At 38.6% G+C, this 18,412-nt stretch overlaps 1 protein-coding gene across 50 annotated transcripts in view; it reads right to left on the bottom strand.

The window, feature by feature from the left end:
- CLASP2 (cytoplasmic linker associated protein 2) overlaps window positions 1-18,412 on the bottom strand; it is a 495,740-nt gene that overhangs the window by 16,786 nt on the left and 460,542 nt on the right. For all 50 annotated transcript variants that reach the window (XR_015734236.1, XR_015734237.1, XM_060686009.2 and 47 more), the window contains 3 exons: window positions 5,784-5,927; window positions 821-964; window positions 472-578 (listed from right to left, as the gene is read on the bottom strand). Coding sequence is in view for 48 of the 50 variants with exons in the window: in XM_060686009.2 (XP_060541992.1) it covers window positions 472-578; window positions 821-964; window positions 5,784-5,927 (395 nt within the window). In the remaining 2 variants the exon portion in view is untranslated. The remainder of the gene's footprint in view (window positions 1-471; window positions 579-820; window positions 965-5,783; window positions 5,928-18,412) is intronic.

The following is an 18,412-nucleotide window of genomic DNA, read 5'->3' as shown; positions in this document are numbered from 1 at the left end:
GGGGATTTACAAGGGTAACCAGGCAAATAATGAGACAAATTAATATTTTTCTTTTAACAAAATATTTGAAAGTACTTCTAAGAAAGAAAAGGAGAAAAAGAAAGGGACAAAGAAATTTACAAACTATATAAAATTGAACATATTTCAAAATAAATGAATTATATGGTAAGCAGCAATAGGATTTTTGTGGAATTGATGTTTTAAATATTCTGTCACTATATTTTTCTTAAATTAAATTATGTTGCAGTTAATTCATATTTGTATTTAAATTGGTTGAAAACTTTGTGTTATTTAAATGTTACAAAGCTGAATTAAATGCAGAACTCTGTAAAATGGCTGATTCTGCAGGGAAAAACAATTTCTGCCACTCTTCAAGAAAAATCCTGGTGGAAACAAATTCATCTTTATCAGTGAAAGCTTTTTGTTGGGTGAGAGTCAGTGCTGGTTCTCAATTAATATTTAGTATCTTACCTTGGTGATAATGTGTTCTGGGATGTATTGGTTGGTGAAGTGATGGGGCTAGACCAACTAGCTGGTGAGCGTGGAACAGGCCTTGATAATGGGCTTCCCGTGGGCCCCTATAAAACACACATACATTCCTCATGAGTCTTTTGAACATTGTTACTGGATTTATACTTATAATGATATAAAAATCTCCGAAGAAGGCTTCATGCATTTTTCTAGAATAAAGACTCAAAGTTCCAATTTGAAAACTAACATAAAAATAACAATAATAAAAGAGGACTACTAAGTGCATATATGTGTATTAATTCAGCATAGTTTAATTATCTCTAGCTACTGTAAATGATTATAAATATACCTGTCCCCCATTGCCTGTATTCCGAAGGTGACTGTGAAGCAACTTTGTGGCACCATCTTGAAATGTTTTTGGTAAAGCACCCAACAACATTGTAAATTCAGGGGTATTGAGTTCAAAAAGAGAAATCAGCACTGATTGCGCAGCCTAGAAAAATGATAAAATAATTAAGACAGACTTGAAGGACAATTGTTGATAATTTCTTAATTATGGAATTGTAAAATATATTCACATTCAATGAAGCTCTTTTTTCTTCCCTGGACTTCCAATAACACATATCTCCGTTATGAAATTCTAAAATTATGATGAAATTTTAAAATATAATTACATACAAGTAAGCTAACTTTTTTTTCTTCCTTTTGGGTTCTTTATATTTCAGTAAAAGAAATACTAAACTCTGGGAGGGGTCGATCCACATAAATCATTCTGTAAAATGTTACATACATTCAATCCTTGAATTTGATATTCAATAATTTTGAAATCAGCACTTACTGTACATTTATTTTCAACTATAGCCTTAAAAGATACCCACAGCATTTTGCCAAAATAAATGGGCTGGGTTTCACTGCATACTGGGTGGCATTAAAAAAAGGCTTCTGTATTTGTTCTTCAGCTTTTTAAGAAATCAGATATCAGAAACCTCTACAAGTTGTGTGAATAAAGCCATCTTCTTATGACATTCGATGATGTACGGAGCATATAATGTGTTTTGCTAGCTTCTATAGTGAAGTGTAGTCCATGTATGATATACCATACTAGACTGTGATGTGAGTATAATCTGTTATTAGGCTTGTTAGATTCTAATATCATTTTTTTTCCTCATTCAGCAGAGCCTGGCTGTCATTTGTTTGTTTGTTTGTTTGTTTATTTATTTATTTATTTATTTATTAATTAATTATTTGTCAAACAAAAACAAGAACAAGAATAAAAGAAAAATACAATGACAGGGACAATAGGCATGTTAGTGCACTTATGCACGCCCCCTCTATTGACCACTTAAGTAAGTAAGGTCCATGGAAATCAATTTGAGACCGAAATTATGAAAATTTGTAGCTGAGACAACTGGATCAGGTAGAGCACTCCAGACTTTGACAACTCTATTACAGAACTCATATTGTTTACAGTCAAGTTTAGAACGATACATTAAGTTTAAAGCGCGTATTATTGCAATTAAAACAAAAAAAGTCATTTATAGGTAAAGCATTACTATGTATAATTTTGTATAGCAATATCTCTGACCACAAGCGACCAGTTCTAAGTTATCCAAACTGAGAATTTTGAGCCTAGTAGCATAGGGAATTCTATTGTGTACAGAAGAAAATTTTTTCTCGTAAAATATTTCTGAACCTGTTTGATTGTACTGATGTCAGATACATGGTAGGGATTCCAAGCAGTTGAACAATGCTCTAAGATTGGTCTAGCATGCATATTTATTTATTTATTTATTTATTTATTTATTTATTTATTTATTTATTTATTTATTTATTTACTCATTTATTTATTTATTTATTTATTTATTTATTTATTTATTTATTTATTTATTAAATTTATATACCGCCCTATTCCTAAGGGACTCAGGGCGGTGAACAGCGAACGATAAAAATACATGTAATACAAACGTTAATAAAAAACCAATTAAAATATACTAAACACTCTGGTCCTAGATAATTCAAGACATCCCAGTTTAAAATAAAATCAAAAAGCAATATAAAGGGAAAGTTAGGCCAGGCCGGCCTGCTTATATGTTTATAAGCTCTAATTAGTAATAAGATATTTCCAGGAAAAAACCTTCGCAAAATTAAATTTGCAATTCTTAATGCTTTTTTGGCAACGCTGTTACAATGAACTTTGGAACATAGGTCATCAGAAATAAGTACACCTAGGTCCTTGACAAAGTGAGGGTCATCTGCTAGATCAATACTACCTAGCTTATACTTGACATTCTGATTATATTTACCAATATGTAAGACAGAGTATTTATTAATCGAAATTTGAAGTTGCCAAATAGTTGACCATTCAGACACATAGTCGAGATCACTTTGCAAAACAACAGAATTATCTATAGTATTAAATGATTTTATGACATTGGCAAACAGGCCACAATTGCTTTTCAGTTGATCACGTAAGTTGTTGATATAGAACGAAAAAAGCATGGGACCTAAAACACTGCCATCCGGAACACCATTGTTAACTGATGCAGGATTAGACAACGAGTTCCCTATTTTGATTTTCTGCAGTCTATTAGACAGGAAAGCAGCAATCCACTTGTGCAAAGGTCCAGAAATGCAGTAAGAGTTTAATTTCAACAGCAGCTTATCATGTACTACTGCAGGGATGTCAAACTTGATTCCATTGAGAGCCGCATCAGGGTTGTGTTTGACCTTGGGGGGACGGGGTGGGCATGGCCAGCTCGATGTCACTCGTGTCAGGGCACCTGTGGTGGCCTGAGCACTCTGCCAGCGAAAAAGGGCTCCTGAGCTCCGTTTTTGGCTGCAACAGCCTCCTGTAACCCTCTGCCCATAGCCCTCACGAGCTCCATTTTCACTGGCAGAGGCACTGCGGTTTCCAGGTCAGCCCCATGGGCCAGATCTAAACACCCCGTGGGCCAGATCTGGCCCCCGGGCCTTATTTTGACATCCCTGTACTACTGTATCAAAGCCTTACAAAAATCTATGTAAATTGCATATACAGCTTTACCTTGATCAAGACATGTAGTCCAGATGTTTTTACAGTGCAAAAGTTAAATTACAGGACAGGTTTTTCCTAAAGCCAAACTGTTTGTCAGGTAGCAAGTTGTTTGTTTCTAAGTGGTGAATGATGGATTGTTTTATAATTGATTCCATAACTTTGCATGTAACACAGCACAAAGAGATTGGTCTATAATTTTCTACTGAACTAGGGTCACCCTTTTTAAAGATTGGTGTAACTATAGCTGATGACCATAGATCAGGTAGAGAACTAGTTCAAAACGATACTTCAAAAATTGTACACAAAGGTTCAGCTAGGACAGTAGCAAGCTTTTTCAAGAAAAAAGCACATAATCAATCTGGTCCTGTAGATAGTGATGACTTTAGATTACATAATGCTGATTCAATATTATCTACTGTAAATGTAATGGGTCTTGGGAGCCAGACACATACAGAAAAGATGTGCACTAGTCTCCAGATAAATTGCAGCTGCAACCTTTTATTGGGGGTATGGAATGCAGTGAATGTTCCAGTCACTGTTGACTCCTGGTGATTGCCTGGATTGAGCAAGATTTTAGAACAGCCCTTGTAATAATGCCAGTCTCAGAAAGTCTATGTATTTAGTCAGTTCCTAGGATATGGCCTGATGAGTCAAGGACAGTGGTGAAATCCAGCTGGATCTATCCAGCTCGCGTGAGCCGGTAGAGCTGGCGGCGGGAGGCTCCGTTCACCCTCTGGGGTCCCATTTTTGACCCGCTGCACATGCGCAGAAGAGGCGTACATGGTCACATTTCCTAACCAGTAGCGAAGGTAAGTGCATTTCACTGCTGGTCAAGGACAAAGGTTAACAGTAACAACAGAATGCCCCGACAAGTAAAATCAAATATTTTTTTGCATTCCACATCTGTTTAATTACTAAACAAATTCCCCACTGAATAGCTGTGCTTGTAGCACAGTCAGAGGTACCGTGTTTCCCTGAAAATAAGACCTATCCTGAAAATAAGCCCCAGCTTCATTTTTTTCACATGCACCCAATATAAACCCTACCCCCAAAATATGCCATAGTTAAGACCCTGCCCATTCTGTGGTGCATGGGGTGAAGTGAGGCGCATGGGTAAAAATTCTGGAAAGGTCTCTGCAGTTGAGAAACGAGGTCCGGATTGATACACCTGTCACTCCTGGCCTCTGTTTCACCATCAGAGGCCCTTCCGGATCAATCTGGAGCTCTGCAGAGGCCTTTCCTGAAGACCTCTGATGGCAAAACGGAAGCCAGGGGTGATGTGTGCAAATGGCTACAAGTGGCCACAGAAAAAGTGGGCTGACAACGGGTTCCTGGTGTCAGTGCTGCCGCCGCGAGGTGAGTCAGTAGAAGACATCCCCTGGTGCCTTTTTTGGTGGCAAAAAAATAAATAAAAATAAGACCAGGTCTTATTTTCAGAGAAACATGGTATATATTTCAAGAAGGGAGGCAACATACATGCACTGCCTCTGCAATTTATTTAGTGATTGAGTTTCCAATCTTGCACATCTGGCAGATTCTGATACTCAATGTATAGCTAAAGAGTGTATTGTGGTCTATATGTTAGCCCTACTTTTTTGAAAGCCACATAATATAAAGAGTAATTCTTTATATTTATAATTCTACTTCCAAAGGAGGCACCTTCATGTATTACATTTCATGCAATGACAATTTATATATATATAAGATGCACCTGACCATAAGATGCACCTAGGTTTAGAGGAGGAAAACAAGAAAAAACCATATTGGGCGGAGCCTGAGAGGACCGCAGATAGATGTCCTCTCATGTGCCAGCTCTACCTATTGACTTCTGCACTGCAGAAAAGAGACAGAAGAGGTGGACAATGACAAAGACAGAAGAGGTAGGGTTCAGCACTGTAAAAGGAACCTCCTCCATGGCCCAGCTGCTATTCACCAAAGGACTGGCACCGACACACCGACATTTCCACCCACTTTTGGGGAAAAAAAGTGTGTCTTATGGAGCGAAAAATACGATATATTGGCAAATATATTTCCAAATCAGTTAAATAGAAATTTGCATGATTTAAATTCATCTGTTTATATTATATTAGGTCAAAATTCTGCTTGGTTATTGTCCTTCACAAAAGTCAACAAACACATATTTTTTTTTTCAAAATTATTATGGATAATCAATATCATTTTATTGATATTAAAATATTAATGTAGAATTCAATACAATAAATGATAAATGAAAGTTCTTAAGAAATAACTTTACTCATGTTAACATAATTTGAAATACCTTCCTAACATCTGAACTTTTGGGTTCTGTTGTCCAAGTAATAATTCGAGATACAGCCAGACGAGTTTCACTTGAATTTACAAAATCTCCTGGGTCCATCTGTTGTGCAAGTGTCTCTATGTATTTAAGGATTGCAACTTTCACCTGTAAAAATAAAAATAATCAAATATACAGAAAAGTATAATATCTAGTGACAAACATATGAGAATGGAATTATTTTACTTGAGAACCACACAGTAATTCTAGTTGATGCTAATAGCAGCAATTCAGAAATATTACTTTTTAGAGCAGCAAATCAGTGGATCGGATAAAAAACAGCATTTCAGTGAATTAGCTGATAGAACCTTGAGCAAGAATCCTTACCAGTAACACCTGTATAATTCAAAAGCATATTTTGACTTCAAAATGCAAAATAAACAATTCAAAGAACTTTAAAGGTTATGCGGCAGAAAGGCAAAGAATTACAGAAAATATTTCTGCATACTTCCAGGTTTTTTCTAAATGGAAGTTTTTTTGATGCTAATTAATAAGCTACTTTTACATCTGAAATTCTAAAATAATTTTAGGTGTGTGTAATTGAGAACAGCTTTAGGATCCTACAGGATATTAAACATATAGTAGTGCCTTAAATTTAATGAGTTAACTGGAATTAGGATGGATTTTTGAATATGTAATTCTTAAAGTAGGCAAAGTAATCTAACCTAAAGTAGTTTATTGAAAATGTATTTGAGAGTACCCATTTTAAGAGAAAGTTAAAGAAAATAATATATCAGTTTAAAGAAAAACTCTCTGTGTGAATGTTTATAAAAGAAAAAAAATATTCTATAAGGATAGTTTGGAGGGAGGGATCTAAATGCAATACTGAAGTTTAAAGTTTGCATGTTAAGCATTCAAAGAAAAAAATGCACTAGAAAGTTTTGACTTAAAACGTGTTTTAAAAACGTTTAGCATTTTAAAAAAAGGGTGAGGGAAAAAAAGAGTTTTTTTCCCCTTTCTTTAAGGTCAAAGAATTATAAAGAACACAATGAATCTTGTTAATAAAAATGGTGACAGAGACAAAGATTATTAGGTGCAAGTAGACATACATACTATTTCCATAAAAAGGAAGCTAAAGCAGGAATGGTTAAATTGATTATTTTATTCAAAGAGGAAAATACAGTATATTTTCACTTGGCTATCACTTCTAGATTTTGTGCTTGTGATGAAAAAAAAAGAAACTTTGACCTTTGTTGATCAGAAAGAATTGTCATTATAGAAATGGCTAGTTATAGTGTAAAAAAAAGTTGAGGAGGGCGTGTTTTTATCTTGTACTGTGCTAAGAGTCAGAAGTCAATGTCTTTTTTTTCTTTTTCTCCTCTTTTATATAATGAAACAAATAAAAAGTTGAGAAAAAAAAAGAAATAAAAATTATAATGGAGCCGAGGTGGCGCAGTGGTTAGAGTGCAGGCTACTTCAGCTGACTGCTAGCTGCCAGTTTGGCAGTTCAAATCTCACCAGCTCAAGGTTGACTCAGCCTTCCATCTTTCTGAGGTGGTTAAAATGAGGACCCAGATTGTTGCGGGCAATATGCTGACTCTGTAAACCACTTAGAGAGGGCTGTAAAAGCACTATGAAGCGGTATATAAGTCTAAATGCTATTGCTATAAAAATATAGTACTGCCAAAAATAGATGTCCTAGCACCATAAACACATCCAAGTCTGTAATGATTTTTTAAAAAGATGATGGGTTTTTAGATAATTTTAGCAACAGTTTTTACCTAGCTGAAAACTGGAATATATGTGGAATAGATACAGAATGGAATGCGTCAATAAGCTTCTAATAGATTTGAATTAAATATAAAAATAATTTCTCTTATGCATCTGTTTACTGGACAGAAAAGATTTAATTCTGGTATATAAATTCCTTTAAATATTCTGCTAAAATGATCCAATAAGTCCTTTTCCTTTGCATACATATTATGAATGTTTAATTTCTGAGAGACATAGATGGGAAACCCATTCGCAGCAACACCAAGATTCAAAATATAATTATCTTTTCCATATGAAACATATAAATTATTCATATCAATTGTTTACATGACTGTTCTTTTAAATTGGGTTTTAACAATTAAACAATTCTTATTCAACTCTTGTGCATGACTGTGACCATTTACATATCATCACACTAATGTTCTCCTATACGCTATATAATTTTACAGAATCTACTATCTGTTATTTCCCTTTTTTTCTATCTTCAATCCAATTATAATATTTCTCCCATATTACGTAAAAATCTGAATCCATCAGTCCTTTCAGTTCCAATGTCATTTTATCCATCTCGGCGCAATCTAATATCTTTCTAATTATTAAATCTTTGGAAGGTATGTTTTAACTTCTCCAACATTGCGCAAATGCCAATCTTGCCACCGTTGTCATATGTAGATAATATATGTTGTTGTTTTTTCATATTTCTTTTTCATTATTCCTAGAAGAAACAATTCTGGTGTATATTCTATCTGGAAACCTGTTACTTCCTGTATCCAACTATGTATTTTCATCCAATATTTTTTTTGTTTCGGAACGTAACCACCATGTGTGAAAGAAGGTACCTTGCTTTTGTCCACATTTCCAACAACTGGGGTTTAAATTTGGATATATTTTTGCCAGTCTAGAGGGTGCCAAGTACCAACGGTAAAACATTTTATATTGATTTTCTTTTTGCCAATCTGGTTAATTTATAATTTTTGTTCCAAATTATTTCCCAATCTTCTAGTTCGATATTATGTCCAATATTCCTAGCCCAGGCTATCATAGCTTCTTTTACTATGTCTTTAGCTCTGTCAAATTCTAGTAAATAATTATAAATTTTGGTTACTAATTTTTCATCTGGAGCAATCAATATTTTATCTAATTGTTTTAGTAGAATTTCAATGCCATATTCATGTTTATCTTTTATATATCTTGATTTTAATTGTAGATAAGGCCACCAATCTATATTTATTCCCTGTTCTTCCAATTCTTGCCTACTTTTTAGATTCCCCTGGTTATCTAAAATTTTGCTGTATTTTACCATTTTACTTAAGGATGGATCATTGCTTCCATCGTCGAAACCCAATTAGGGATTTTCATGTAATGTTTTTTCTTAATTTCATGCCATGTTTGCATTAGAGCTTCTCGTATTCTCCATTGTGGGTGGAGACAGCAGTCAGGCATGGGTTGTACTACTCTGTTCAGATTGAAGGACTGAGTCTGTCATAGTTGTTAAGTCCCACCCTTGTTGGTAGGGGCTTCTAGCTTTTGACTCAGTCCTTCAGACTGGACAGGCGTGTGGGACTGTTTCTCTGCTTTGTGACTGCTTATTTCCTTAGGAATTTGGACTGTGTGTTTTGCTCTTCTGACTGTGAGTGAAAGAGCTGATCCATTTTGTGGATTGTGCCCTTTTTTCCCTGGCAGCTCGCTTCGGCTTGACTGCTTGGGGTGGGTTTTTTTTTTTTTTTCCTAGCTCCCTGTATTCTACCATCTGTTTTTTTCCCTCTGTTGAACAGGCAGGCATTCCGGAATGGCATGGAGCTTTGCGCTCCTGGGGGGAGCTAACTGTTGGATTTCGTGGAGTTTCGCGCTCCCACTAGCTGGGGTATTACGTGGAGCTTTGTGCTCCCCTGAGAACTTGTCGGGCAGCCTTGGGGCGGTTCTGGCCTTTTATTTACAAAGCGGAGCTTTGTGCTCCCCTCTGCTTGAGTGTGGCTCTCCTTTGAGCTTGTGATTGACAGTTGCCGTTCACACTCCGCTTTTTTGCCGGCCTGCCTTGCTCAGCCTCACCGATTTCGACGTTCTCCGTCCTGTCTTAACGGAGGTGGCCTTGAGAGCCTTAGTTCCATTTTAGGATTGCTGTGCATGGCAGTCCTTTAGAGAGCTTCGCGCTCCCACTTCCAGCCTTCTCTTGCCAGCCCCATTTTGTTTTGCCGCCAAACATACTTCGTGCTCCAGTTACAACCTTCCTTTGAGGATTTTGCACAATATCTGCACGATAAAATCACTCAGATTCGGGAAGGCTTGGACTCTATAACTGGGTTAATTCGGATGAAATGACGAGGGCAGATCTTGAGGACATTATCTGGGATGAGTTTGATACTGTGACTCCTGAGGACGTGGACAGGTTACTGGGGAAGTTGAATGCGACCACATGTTTATTGGACCCGTGCCCTTCCTGGCTAGTGCTGGCTACCCAGAAGGTTACACGTAGCTGGCTCTAGAGAATTATTAATGCTTCTCTGAGCGATGGATTCTTACCTCCCGCCTTGAAAGAGGCTGTGGTGAGACCCCTCCTTAAGAAGCCCTCTCTGGATCCGGCTGTTTTAGTAAACTACCATCCAGTCTCCAACCTTCGCTTTTTAGCAAAGGTTGTCGAAAGTGTGGTGGCACGACAGCTCCCACAGTACCTGGATGAAGCTGTCTATCTAGACTCGTTCCAGTCCGGCTTCAGGCCTGGATACAGCACAGGAACAGCATTGGTTGCGTTGGGTGATGATCTCTGGAGGGCTCGGGATAGGGGATGTTCCTCTATTCTAGTACTATTAGATCTCTCAGCGGCTTTTGATACCATTGATCATGGAATCATGCTGCACCGGTTGGAGGGGCTGGGAGTGGGGAGGCACTGTATTACGGTGGTTCTCGTCCTACCTCTCTGACAGGTCACAGTCAGTGTTGACAGGTGGACAGAGATTGACCTCGAGGCCCCTTACTTGCAGGGTGCCACAGGGGTCAGTCCTCTCACCTCTCCTGTTGAACATTTATGTGAAGCCATTGGGGGAGATCATCCGTGGTTTTGGGGTGTGATGTCATCTGTACGCTGATGACACTCAGCTGTACATCTCCACCACAAACCACCCCAATGATGCCCTTGAAGTGATGTCCCGGTGCCTTGAGGCTGTACGGGTCTGGATGGGGAGAAACAGGCTTCAACTCAACCCTTCCAAGACTGAGTGGCTGTGGCTGCTGGCATCCCGGTACAGCCAGTTAGTCCCATCACTAACTATTGGGAATGAGTCATTGACCCCCACAGAGAAAGCTCACAATTTAGGCATCCTCCTGGATGCACGACTGTCTTTAGAAGATCATATAACAGCCGTGGCCAGAGGAGCTTTCTATCAGGTTCGCCTGATTCGCCAATTGCGTCCCTTTCTAGACCGGGACTCATTACGCACAATCACTCAAGCCCTCGTCATTTCCCGACTTGACTACTGCAATGCTCTCTACATGGGGTTCCCCTTGAAGTGCACCCGGAAGCTCCAACTGGTCCAGAATGCGGCCACACGAGTAATTATGGGAGCAACATGGCGCTCACATGTAACACCTCTTCTACGCGAGCTGCACTGCTTCCGGTGGCCTTCCGAGTGCGCTTCAAGGTGTTGGTTCTCACCTTTAAAGTGTTCCATGGCTTAGGACCTGAGTACTTACGAGACCACCTGCTGCAACCGATAACCTCCCACCAACCAATACGCTCTCACAGAGTAGGCCTACTCATAGTACCATCATTAAAACAATGTCGTCTAGTAGTTCCAAGGGAGAGAGCCTTCTCTGTAGGGGCACCTACTCTTTGGAACAAAATACCCCCTGGAATATGAATAATCCCAGATCTTCGCACTTTCCGACGTGCCCTGAAGACCTTTCTGTTTCAACAAGCAGGGTTAGCATAAACATCTAAATTCTATGCCAAGATCTTAGCAGATACACCAAGTTGACTCAATTTATTATTTACTTTTTATTATATATATATATATATATATATATATATATATATATATATATATATATGTGTGTGTGTGTGTGTGTGTGTGTGTGTGTGTGTGTGTGTGTGTGTGTGTGTGTTTACCGCCCTGAGTCCTTCGGGAGAAGGGCGGTATAAAAATTCAATAAATAAATAAATAAATAAATAAATAAATAAATAAATAAATAAATAAATAAATAAATATGCATTTCCGCCAATATCCCTCATCCCAAGGGTCGTACGCAAGATCCTACAGGAGCAGGCAGAAGTCGTTCTTCTGGCACCTCATTGGCCAAGAGGTCCTGGTTTGCAGACCTAAAAACTTTGTTGGTTTTTGGAATCCTCCACCCTGGAGGATTCCTCAGGGCGTGGCCTCGCTCAGCCAGGGGGCAGTGGTCCACCTGGATCCCCAGTGGCTCCTACTGACCACCTGGCAATAGAGCGGTGCGCCCTGAGTAGGGACATCCCCTCCAACGTTCTCCAGACCATCCAGGCGTCACGGAGGCCATCCACGGACCGCATTTATTCGGCCACTTGGCAGGCCTTTTGTGATTGGGGTGACCAAAGGGGGGTTTCTGCCCTTCAGGCCTCAGTTGTCCAGGTCCTGGTTTTTATCCAGGACGGGCTTGACAGAGGATTTTCACCCAATACGCTTTGGAGGCAGGTGGTGGCTATCTCAATGGTCCTGACTTGTGGGTTCCTTATCTCCTTATCTTAACACCCTCTTATACATAGGTTCCTACGGGGAGCCACTAACTTATGTCCCCCCGTGGTGCACAGGTATCCCACTTGGAACCTGTCTCTGGTTCTGAACTCCCTTACGGGTGCCCCGTACAAGCCTTTACGGATGACCAGCTTCCGACTTCTATCATATAAAGTCGCCTTTTTGGTGGCGATTACTTCTGCGAGGCGGATTTCAGAGATTGCTGCATTTTCTATGCAGAGTGATGTCTGTGTGTTCCACGCTGATCGAATGGTTCTGCGCCTTGACCCTACCTTTGTCCCTAAGATCAATACACCATTTCATCGATTGCAGGAACTCATCCTTCCAGACTTCTGCCCTCACCCTGCCCACCCCTTAGAAAGGCGGTGGCATACATTGGACATCTGGAGGGCTCTCCAGGTATATCTCAAGAGAACTGCTGACTTCTGCAGGACGGAGTCTTTGTTTATGTCGTTTCTCCCAGTCTCTTTAGGTGGCAGGGTGACTTCCTCGACCATCAGATGGTGGATCCGGCAGACGATTGCTAAGGTGTATGAACTGCATTCCTGACAGTGCATTCTACCTGCAGTGCGGCTACGTCAACGGCTTAGGCCACGCAGGCGTCTTTGCTTGAGATCTGCAGGGCGGCGACTTGGACTTCCCCTTCTCCCTTTATTCAGCACTACAAGTGCTCCACCAAGGCGGCATTTGGATAGAGAGTGCTGCAAGGGGTTCATAATGCAGGGGAGTCTTCTGACCAGACTGGGCCTGCCCGTACCTAGGGACAGTGAACTTTGGTATGTCCCATGCCTGGCTGCTGTCTCCACCCACAATGGAGAAGGGGCGTTGGTCTTATCTGACACACACCTTCTCGTTGGGTGGAGACAGCAGCCAGCCCCATCCTTTGTCAGTCTGGTCTTCATTGCTAACTCTTTCATTTCTCCCATACGTCGGGTCTGTTTCTTCGTCTTCGTCAAAAGCTGGAACCCCTAGCAACAAGGGCGGGACTTAACAACTATGATAGACTCAGTCCTTCAATCTGAACAGACAAGTACAACCCATGCCTGGCTGCTATCTCTACCCAACGAGAAGGTGTGTGTCAGGTAAGACCGACGGCCCTTTTATGTTGAAAATTTTTTGAATGAGATTTGTTCTCTCTGTCCCATAGGAAGGCATGCTATCCTTTTTTTAAATCAGGTCATTCTAATGTGAATAATCTTTTATTTCTCAAGTAGATCCATTCTTTAATCCAAACTAGAGTTGCTGCCTGATAATAAAATCGCCAGTCTGGGAGCCCTAAGCCACTTCTGCTTCTATTGTCCTGAAGGTCTGATAATTTTATTCTTGCTTTTTTCTTCGCCCATGTAAATTTTGTTGTAATTTGATTCAGTTCTATAAAAAATTTCTTATCTAATTTTATGGGAATGGTTTGGAAAAAATATAACAATTTCGGAAGAATATTCATTTTAATCGTTGCAATCCGATCCAGTAAGGATAAATGTAATGCCCCCCATCTTTCCAAATCAATTTTAATTTGTTGTATAAGCTTTAGTAGTTGTCTTCTTTGATTGAAGAACACCTTGCTGTCAGCCAAATTCCAAGGTATTTAACTTTTTTCACATTCTGTAATCCTAATTTCCCCTCTAATTCTCTTTTCTGTTGTATTGTTAAATTTTTGACTATCATTTTTGTTTTTGCCTTGTTAATTTTAAGGCCTGCTACTTCCCCATATTTTTCTGTTTCCCGTAATAATATTGATCCTGTTTCCTTTGGGTCTTCCAAAAAAAAACAAAAAACCAAATAATCTGCAAATGCCATTAATTTATATTCTTCCATTCTAAATTTGGTTCCCTAATTTTGGTTCTGGATTTGCTCTAATTTTCATCAATAGTGATTCTAAAGTCAAAATAAAAAGCAGAGGTGACAGTGGGAATCCCTGATGGACTCCTTTCTTTATTTTGAATGTTTTTGTAATTTCTCCATTTATTATTATTATAATTTCTCCTTTTTGAGACGAATAAATTGCTTCAACCATTTGTTCAAATTTGTCGCCGAATTTCATTTTTCTAATTTGACTAATCATATATTTCCAATTTAAATTATCAAATGCTTTTTGCGCATCCAGAAAAACAAGGGCAATTTGTTTCTCTGGATGCATCTCGTAATACTCTTAATATGTTCAATACTATTCTTGTGTTATCTCTAATTTGTCTAAAAGGGAGAAACCATTTTGGTTAGAGTGAATAATCTCATTTAGTATTTTTTTTCATCCTTCCTGCTATGATAGCCATAAAAATCTTGTAGTCTGCATTCAGAAGTGAAATTGGCCTGTAGTTTTGTATTTGATTTGGGTCGGAATCTTCTTCCATAATCACTGTGATATATGCTTCTCTCCATGAAACAGGGATTTTTGCTTCCAACAGGACCTCGTTATACAGTTCTAAAAGAATGGGTTCTAATAGCTCCCCCATGTTTTTGTAAAATTCTCCTGGTAAACCATCTGATCCCGGGGTCTTATTATTTTTTTGTTTTTGAATCGCTTCTTTTAGCTCTGTCAATGTTATTTCCCTATTTAGCAGCATTCTCTTATCTTCCTCTATGTTTGGCATCTTTTTCTCTTTTAAATAGTCATTTATTTTTTCTATCTCGGTTTCCTCCTGTGTATATAAATTCTCAAAATATTTTAATGCAATCATTTTAATTTCTTCTTCCTTATTTTATAAATCCCCTACCTTTTCCTGCAGTTGGTGGATTATTCTACTTTCCTTTTCTTTTCTTAATTTTCTATGATAACCACCTCCCTGGCTTATTTGCATTCTCAAATTGGTATTGTTTCACGTATTTAATGTTTTTAACGTCTTCTGCTTGTTCTATTAGGTTTAATTTATGTTTTACTAATGTTACTTCTTCAATTAGTTGTACATCATCTGGCCTTATTTGAAATTTTTTTCTAGCTGTTCTAATTCTTTCACTAATATATTCTGCTGTTTCCGTTTTTCTTTATTTCTTTTTGCCATATATGCTACAGTTATTCCTCTTGTATGTTTTTATTATGTCCCATAGGTTCTGCAAAGAAGTTTATTGTTTATTATTTACCTTTAGAAATAAGGTCAATTCCTGATTAATCTTTTATATGTATTCCTTCTCTTGTAGTATCTGTGGGTTTAATGTCCATCTTCTGATTTTCTTTTTTTTACCTTTCCATATTATTTTCATGGGGTTATGATCTGCCCAAATGTTTGGGAGAATCTCTACATTTTCTACTTCTTTACTTAGTTCTTTATTTGTCCATATCTTATCTATTCTTGAGAAGGACTTATGTGGGTTGGAATAAAAAGTAATTTTTTTCTCTTTGGGGTTTAATGTTTGCCATATATCATTCAAGTTTAATTCTTCCGCCATATCAAAAAACGTTTTCGGTAATACATTCTTTTTCCTTCTCATTAATATAATCCTTTTTTCTATCTATTATCCCATTGTAGTCCCCCACAATACATATACATTCTGTTTTGTTAGTTTTGTAAGTATTTTTTTTCTTTTCACCTGGTCATTCAATCCATTTACGTTTACGTTTATTGACAGTAATTTAGTTCCTTTTTCTATTGTCTTAATTGTCTGCTGGTCTCTGGTTTTTGTTTGCTCTTGTAATTCTCTGTGGTCTGGTCCTCGTACTCCTTTCTTCATTTTGATTCCTCTTCTTTGTTTTGGCTCCTTCTTCCACATCTTTGTCCCCGGATTCTTGTCTTTGTTCTTCTAAACTAGGTGTTTCCAATCTCTCTTTACTGTTCGAATCTTCCTCCATCCCCATCAGTTGATCATATAGTTCTTGGGCTTTATCTAGATCATCAATTTTAATTCATTTGCCCTGCACACCACCTCGCTGACCCTTGGGCTTCCCCTCTGTTTCGTGTAGCTCTTCAAGCCTTCAACACGCCTTCAAAGGGTCCCCCAACACGAAAGAAACAGAGTCAAAGAGCGGAGCTCGCCCTTTCCCCTCTGTGCTGCCCTGACAGCATCACCGGAAGTCTCTAATTCCTTACATGACTGTTCTAACAATTTTGTCTATTTGCATCAAAAAATTCCTCAAATATAATCTTACAGATAAGACATCACTAGTTCAAGGCAAAATTATTTACAATAGTAACTTTTTGGTAACTTGGAGCTATCCACTACAGAGAAGTTGTGCCTACATGCTGCTGGAAGAATTTATTTATTTAGCATATGGCACAGTGGTGGGTTGCCCCGGGTTCAGACTGCTTCGCAAGAACCGGTAGTAAAACCAGCAGGAGATCCCGTTTCGAACCAGTAGTAAAGCTAAGTAGAACCCACCCCTGGTATGGCATATCATATATAAACATTTCACCTAGATTAGTAAACACAATAAAATATAAAAAATATTTTGGGGTGTACTAAATATATCTGAACTCAGTGTAATGAGTAAAACAATCTGAGAAAACTGTTGCTCTTATGCCTTGTATACAAGTTATCTATAGGCTTCCGGCTGGTTGTTGTTAGAAACAAAATAGTGGACTAGATGATCAATTCAATTCAGCATGCTACTTTTTAAAGAATAGATATTCCATAATAATATTGCTAAATGTAATAATGAACACAGAATAAGTTTATTTTCAGAGATATGCAGTTTTGGCACAAATAATCTAATTAAAAAAAAACAATGTAGTCCTTACAAACAATTTGTTGTTACTTGCGAAGTCTTGTCTGACCCATCACGACCCCATGGACAACGTTCCTCCAGGCCTTCCTGTCCTCTACCATCCTCTGGAGTCCATTTAAGCTCACGCCTACTGCTTCAGTAACTCCAGCCAGCCACCTTGTTCTCTGCCATCCCCTTCTTCTTTTGCCCTCAATCTTTCCCAGCATTAGGCTCTTCTCCAGTGAGTCCTTCCTTCTCATTAGGTGGCCAAAGTATTTCGGTTTCATCTTCAGGACCTGGCCTTCTAAAGAGCAGTCAGAGTTGATCTCCTCTAGGACTGACCGGTTTGATCGCCTTGCAGTCCAAGGGACTTGCAGGAGTCTTCTCCAGCACCATAGTTCAAAAGCCTCAATTCTTTGGTGCTCAGCCTTTCTTATGGTCCAACTTTCACAGCCATACATTGCAACTGGGAAAACCATAGCCTTGACTATACGCACTTTTGTTGGCAGGGTGATTTCTCTGCTATTTAGTATGCTATCTAGATTTGCCATAGCTTTCCTCCCCAGGATCAAGCATCTTTTAATTTCTTGGCTGCAGTCCCCATCTGTGGTGATCTTGGAGCCCAGGAAAATAAAATCTGTCACTATCTCCATTTCTTCCCCATCTATTTGCCAGGAACTGAGAGGGCCGGTTACCATGATCTTAGTTTTCTTAATGTTGAGTTTCAAGCCAACTTTTGCATTCCCTTTCTTCACCCTCATCAAGAGGCTCTTTAGTTCCTCTTCCCTTTCTGCCATTAGAGTGGTATCATCAACATAGCTGAGGTTGTTGATATTTCTCCCGGCAATCTTAACTCCAACTTTTGATTCATCTAGCTCCACCTTTCTCATGATGTGCTCTGTATATAAATTAAATAGGCAGGGCGACAGTATACAGACTTGCCGGACTCCTTTCCCAATTTTGAACCAATCGGTGGTTCTGTGTCCAGTTCTAACTGTTGCTTCTTGACCCGCATATAGGTTTCTCAAGAGACAAATAAGATGGTCTGGTACTCCCATCTCTTTAAGAACTTGCCACAATTTGTTGTGATTTACACAATCAAAGGCTTTAGCACAGTCAATGAAGCAGAAGTAGATGTTTTTCTGAAATTCCCTAGTTTTCTCCATAATCCAGCATATGTTGGCAATTTGATCTCTAGTTCCTCTGCCTCTTCTAAATCGTGCTGTACTTCTGGTAGTTCTCGATTCACATACTGCTGGAGCCTAACTTGTAGGATTTTAAGCATAACTTTACTAGCATGTGAAATGAGTGCAATGGTGCAATAGTTTAAACATTCTTTGGCATTGCCTTTCTTTGGAATTGGAATATAAACTGACCTTTTCCAATCCTGTGGCCACTGTTGAGTTTTCTAAATTTGTTGGCAAATTGAGTGTAGCACTTTTACTGCATCGTCTTTTAAGATTTTTTAATAGCTCAGCTAGAATACTGTCTCCTCCACTAGCTTTGTTGTTGCTCAGATTTCCTAA

This window comes from Pantherophis guttatus, chromosome 4 (assembly GCF_059756535.1).
Source record: "Pantherophis guttatus breed Tessera chromosome 4, ASM5975653v1, whole genome shotgun sequence".
Lineage (NCBI taxonomy): Eukaryota > Metazoa > Chordata > Lepidosauria > Squamata > Colubridae > Pantherophis > Pantherophis guttatus.
The sequence above is the reverse complement of the archived record's forward strand: the minus strand, read 5'-3'. Positions and strand labels throughout refer to the sequence as shown.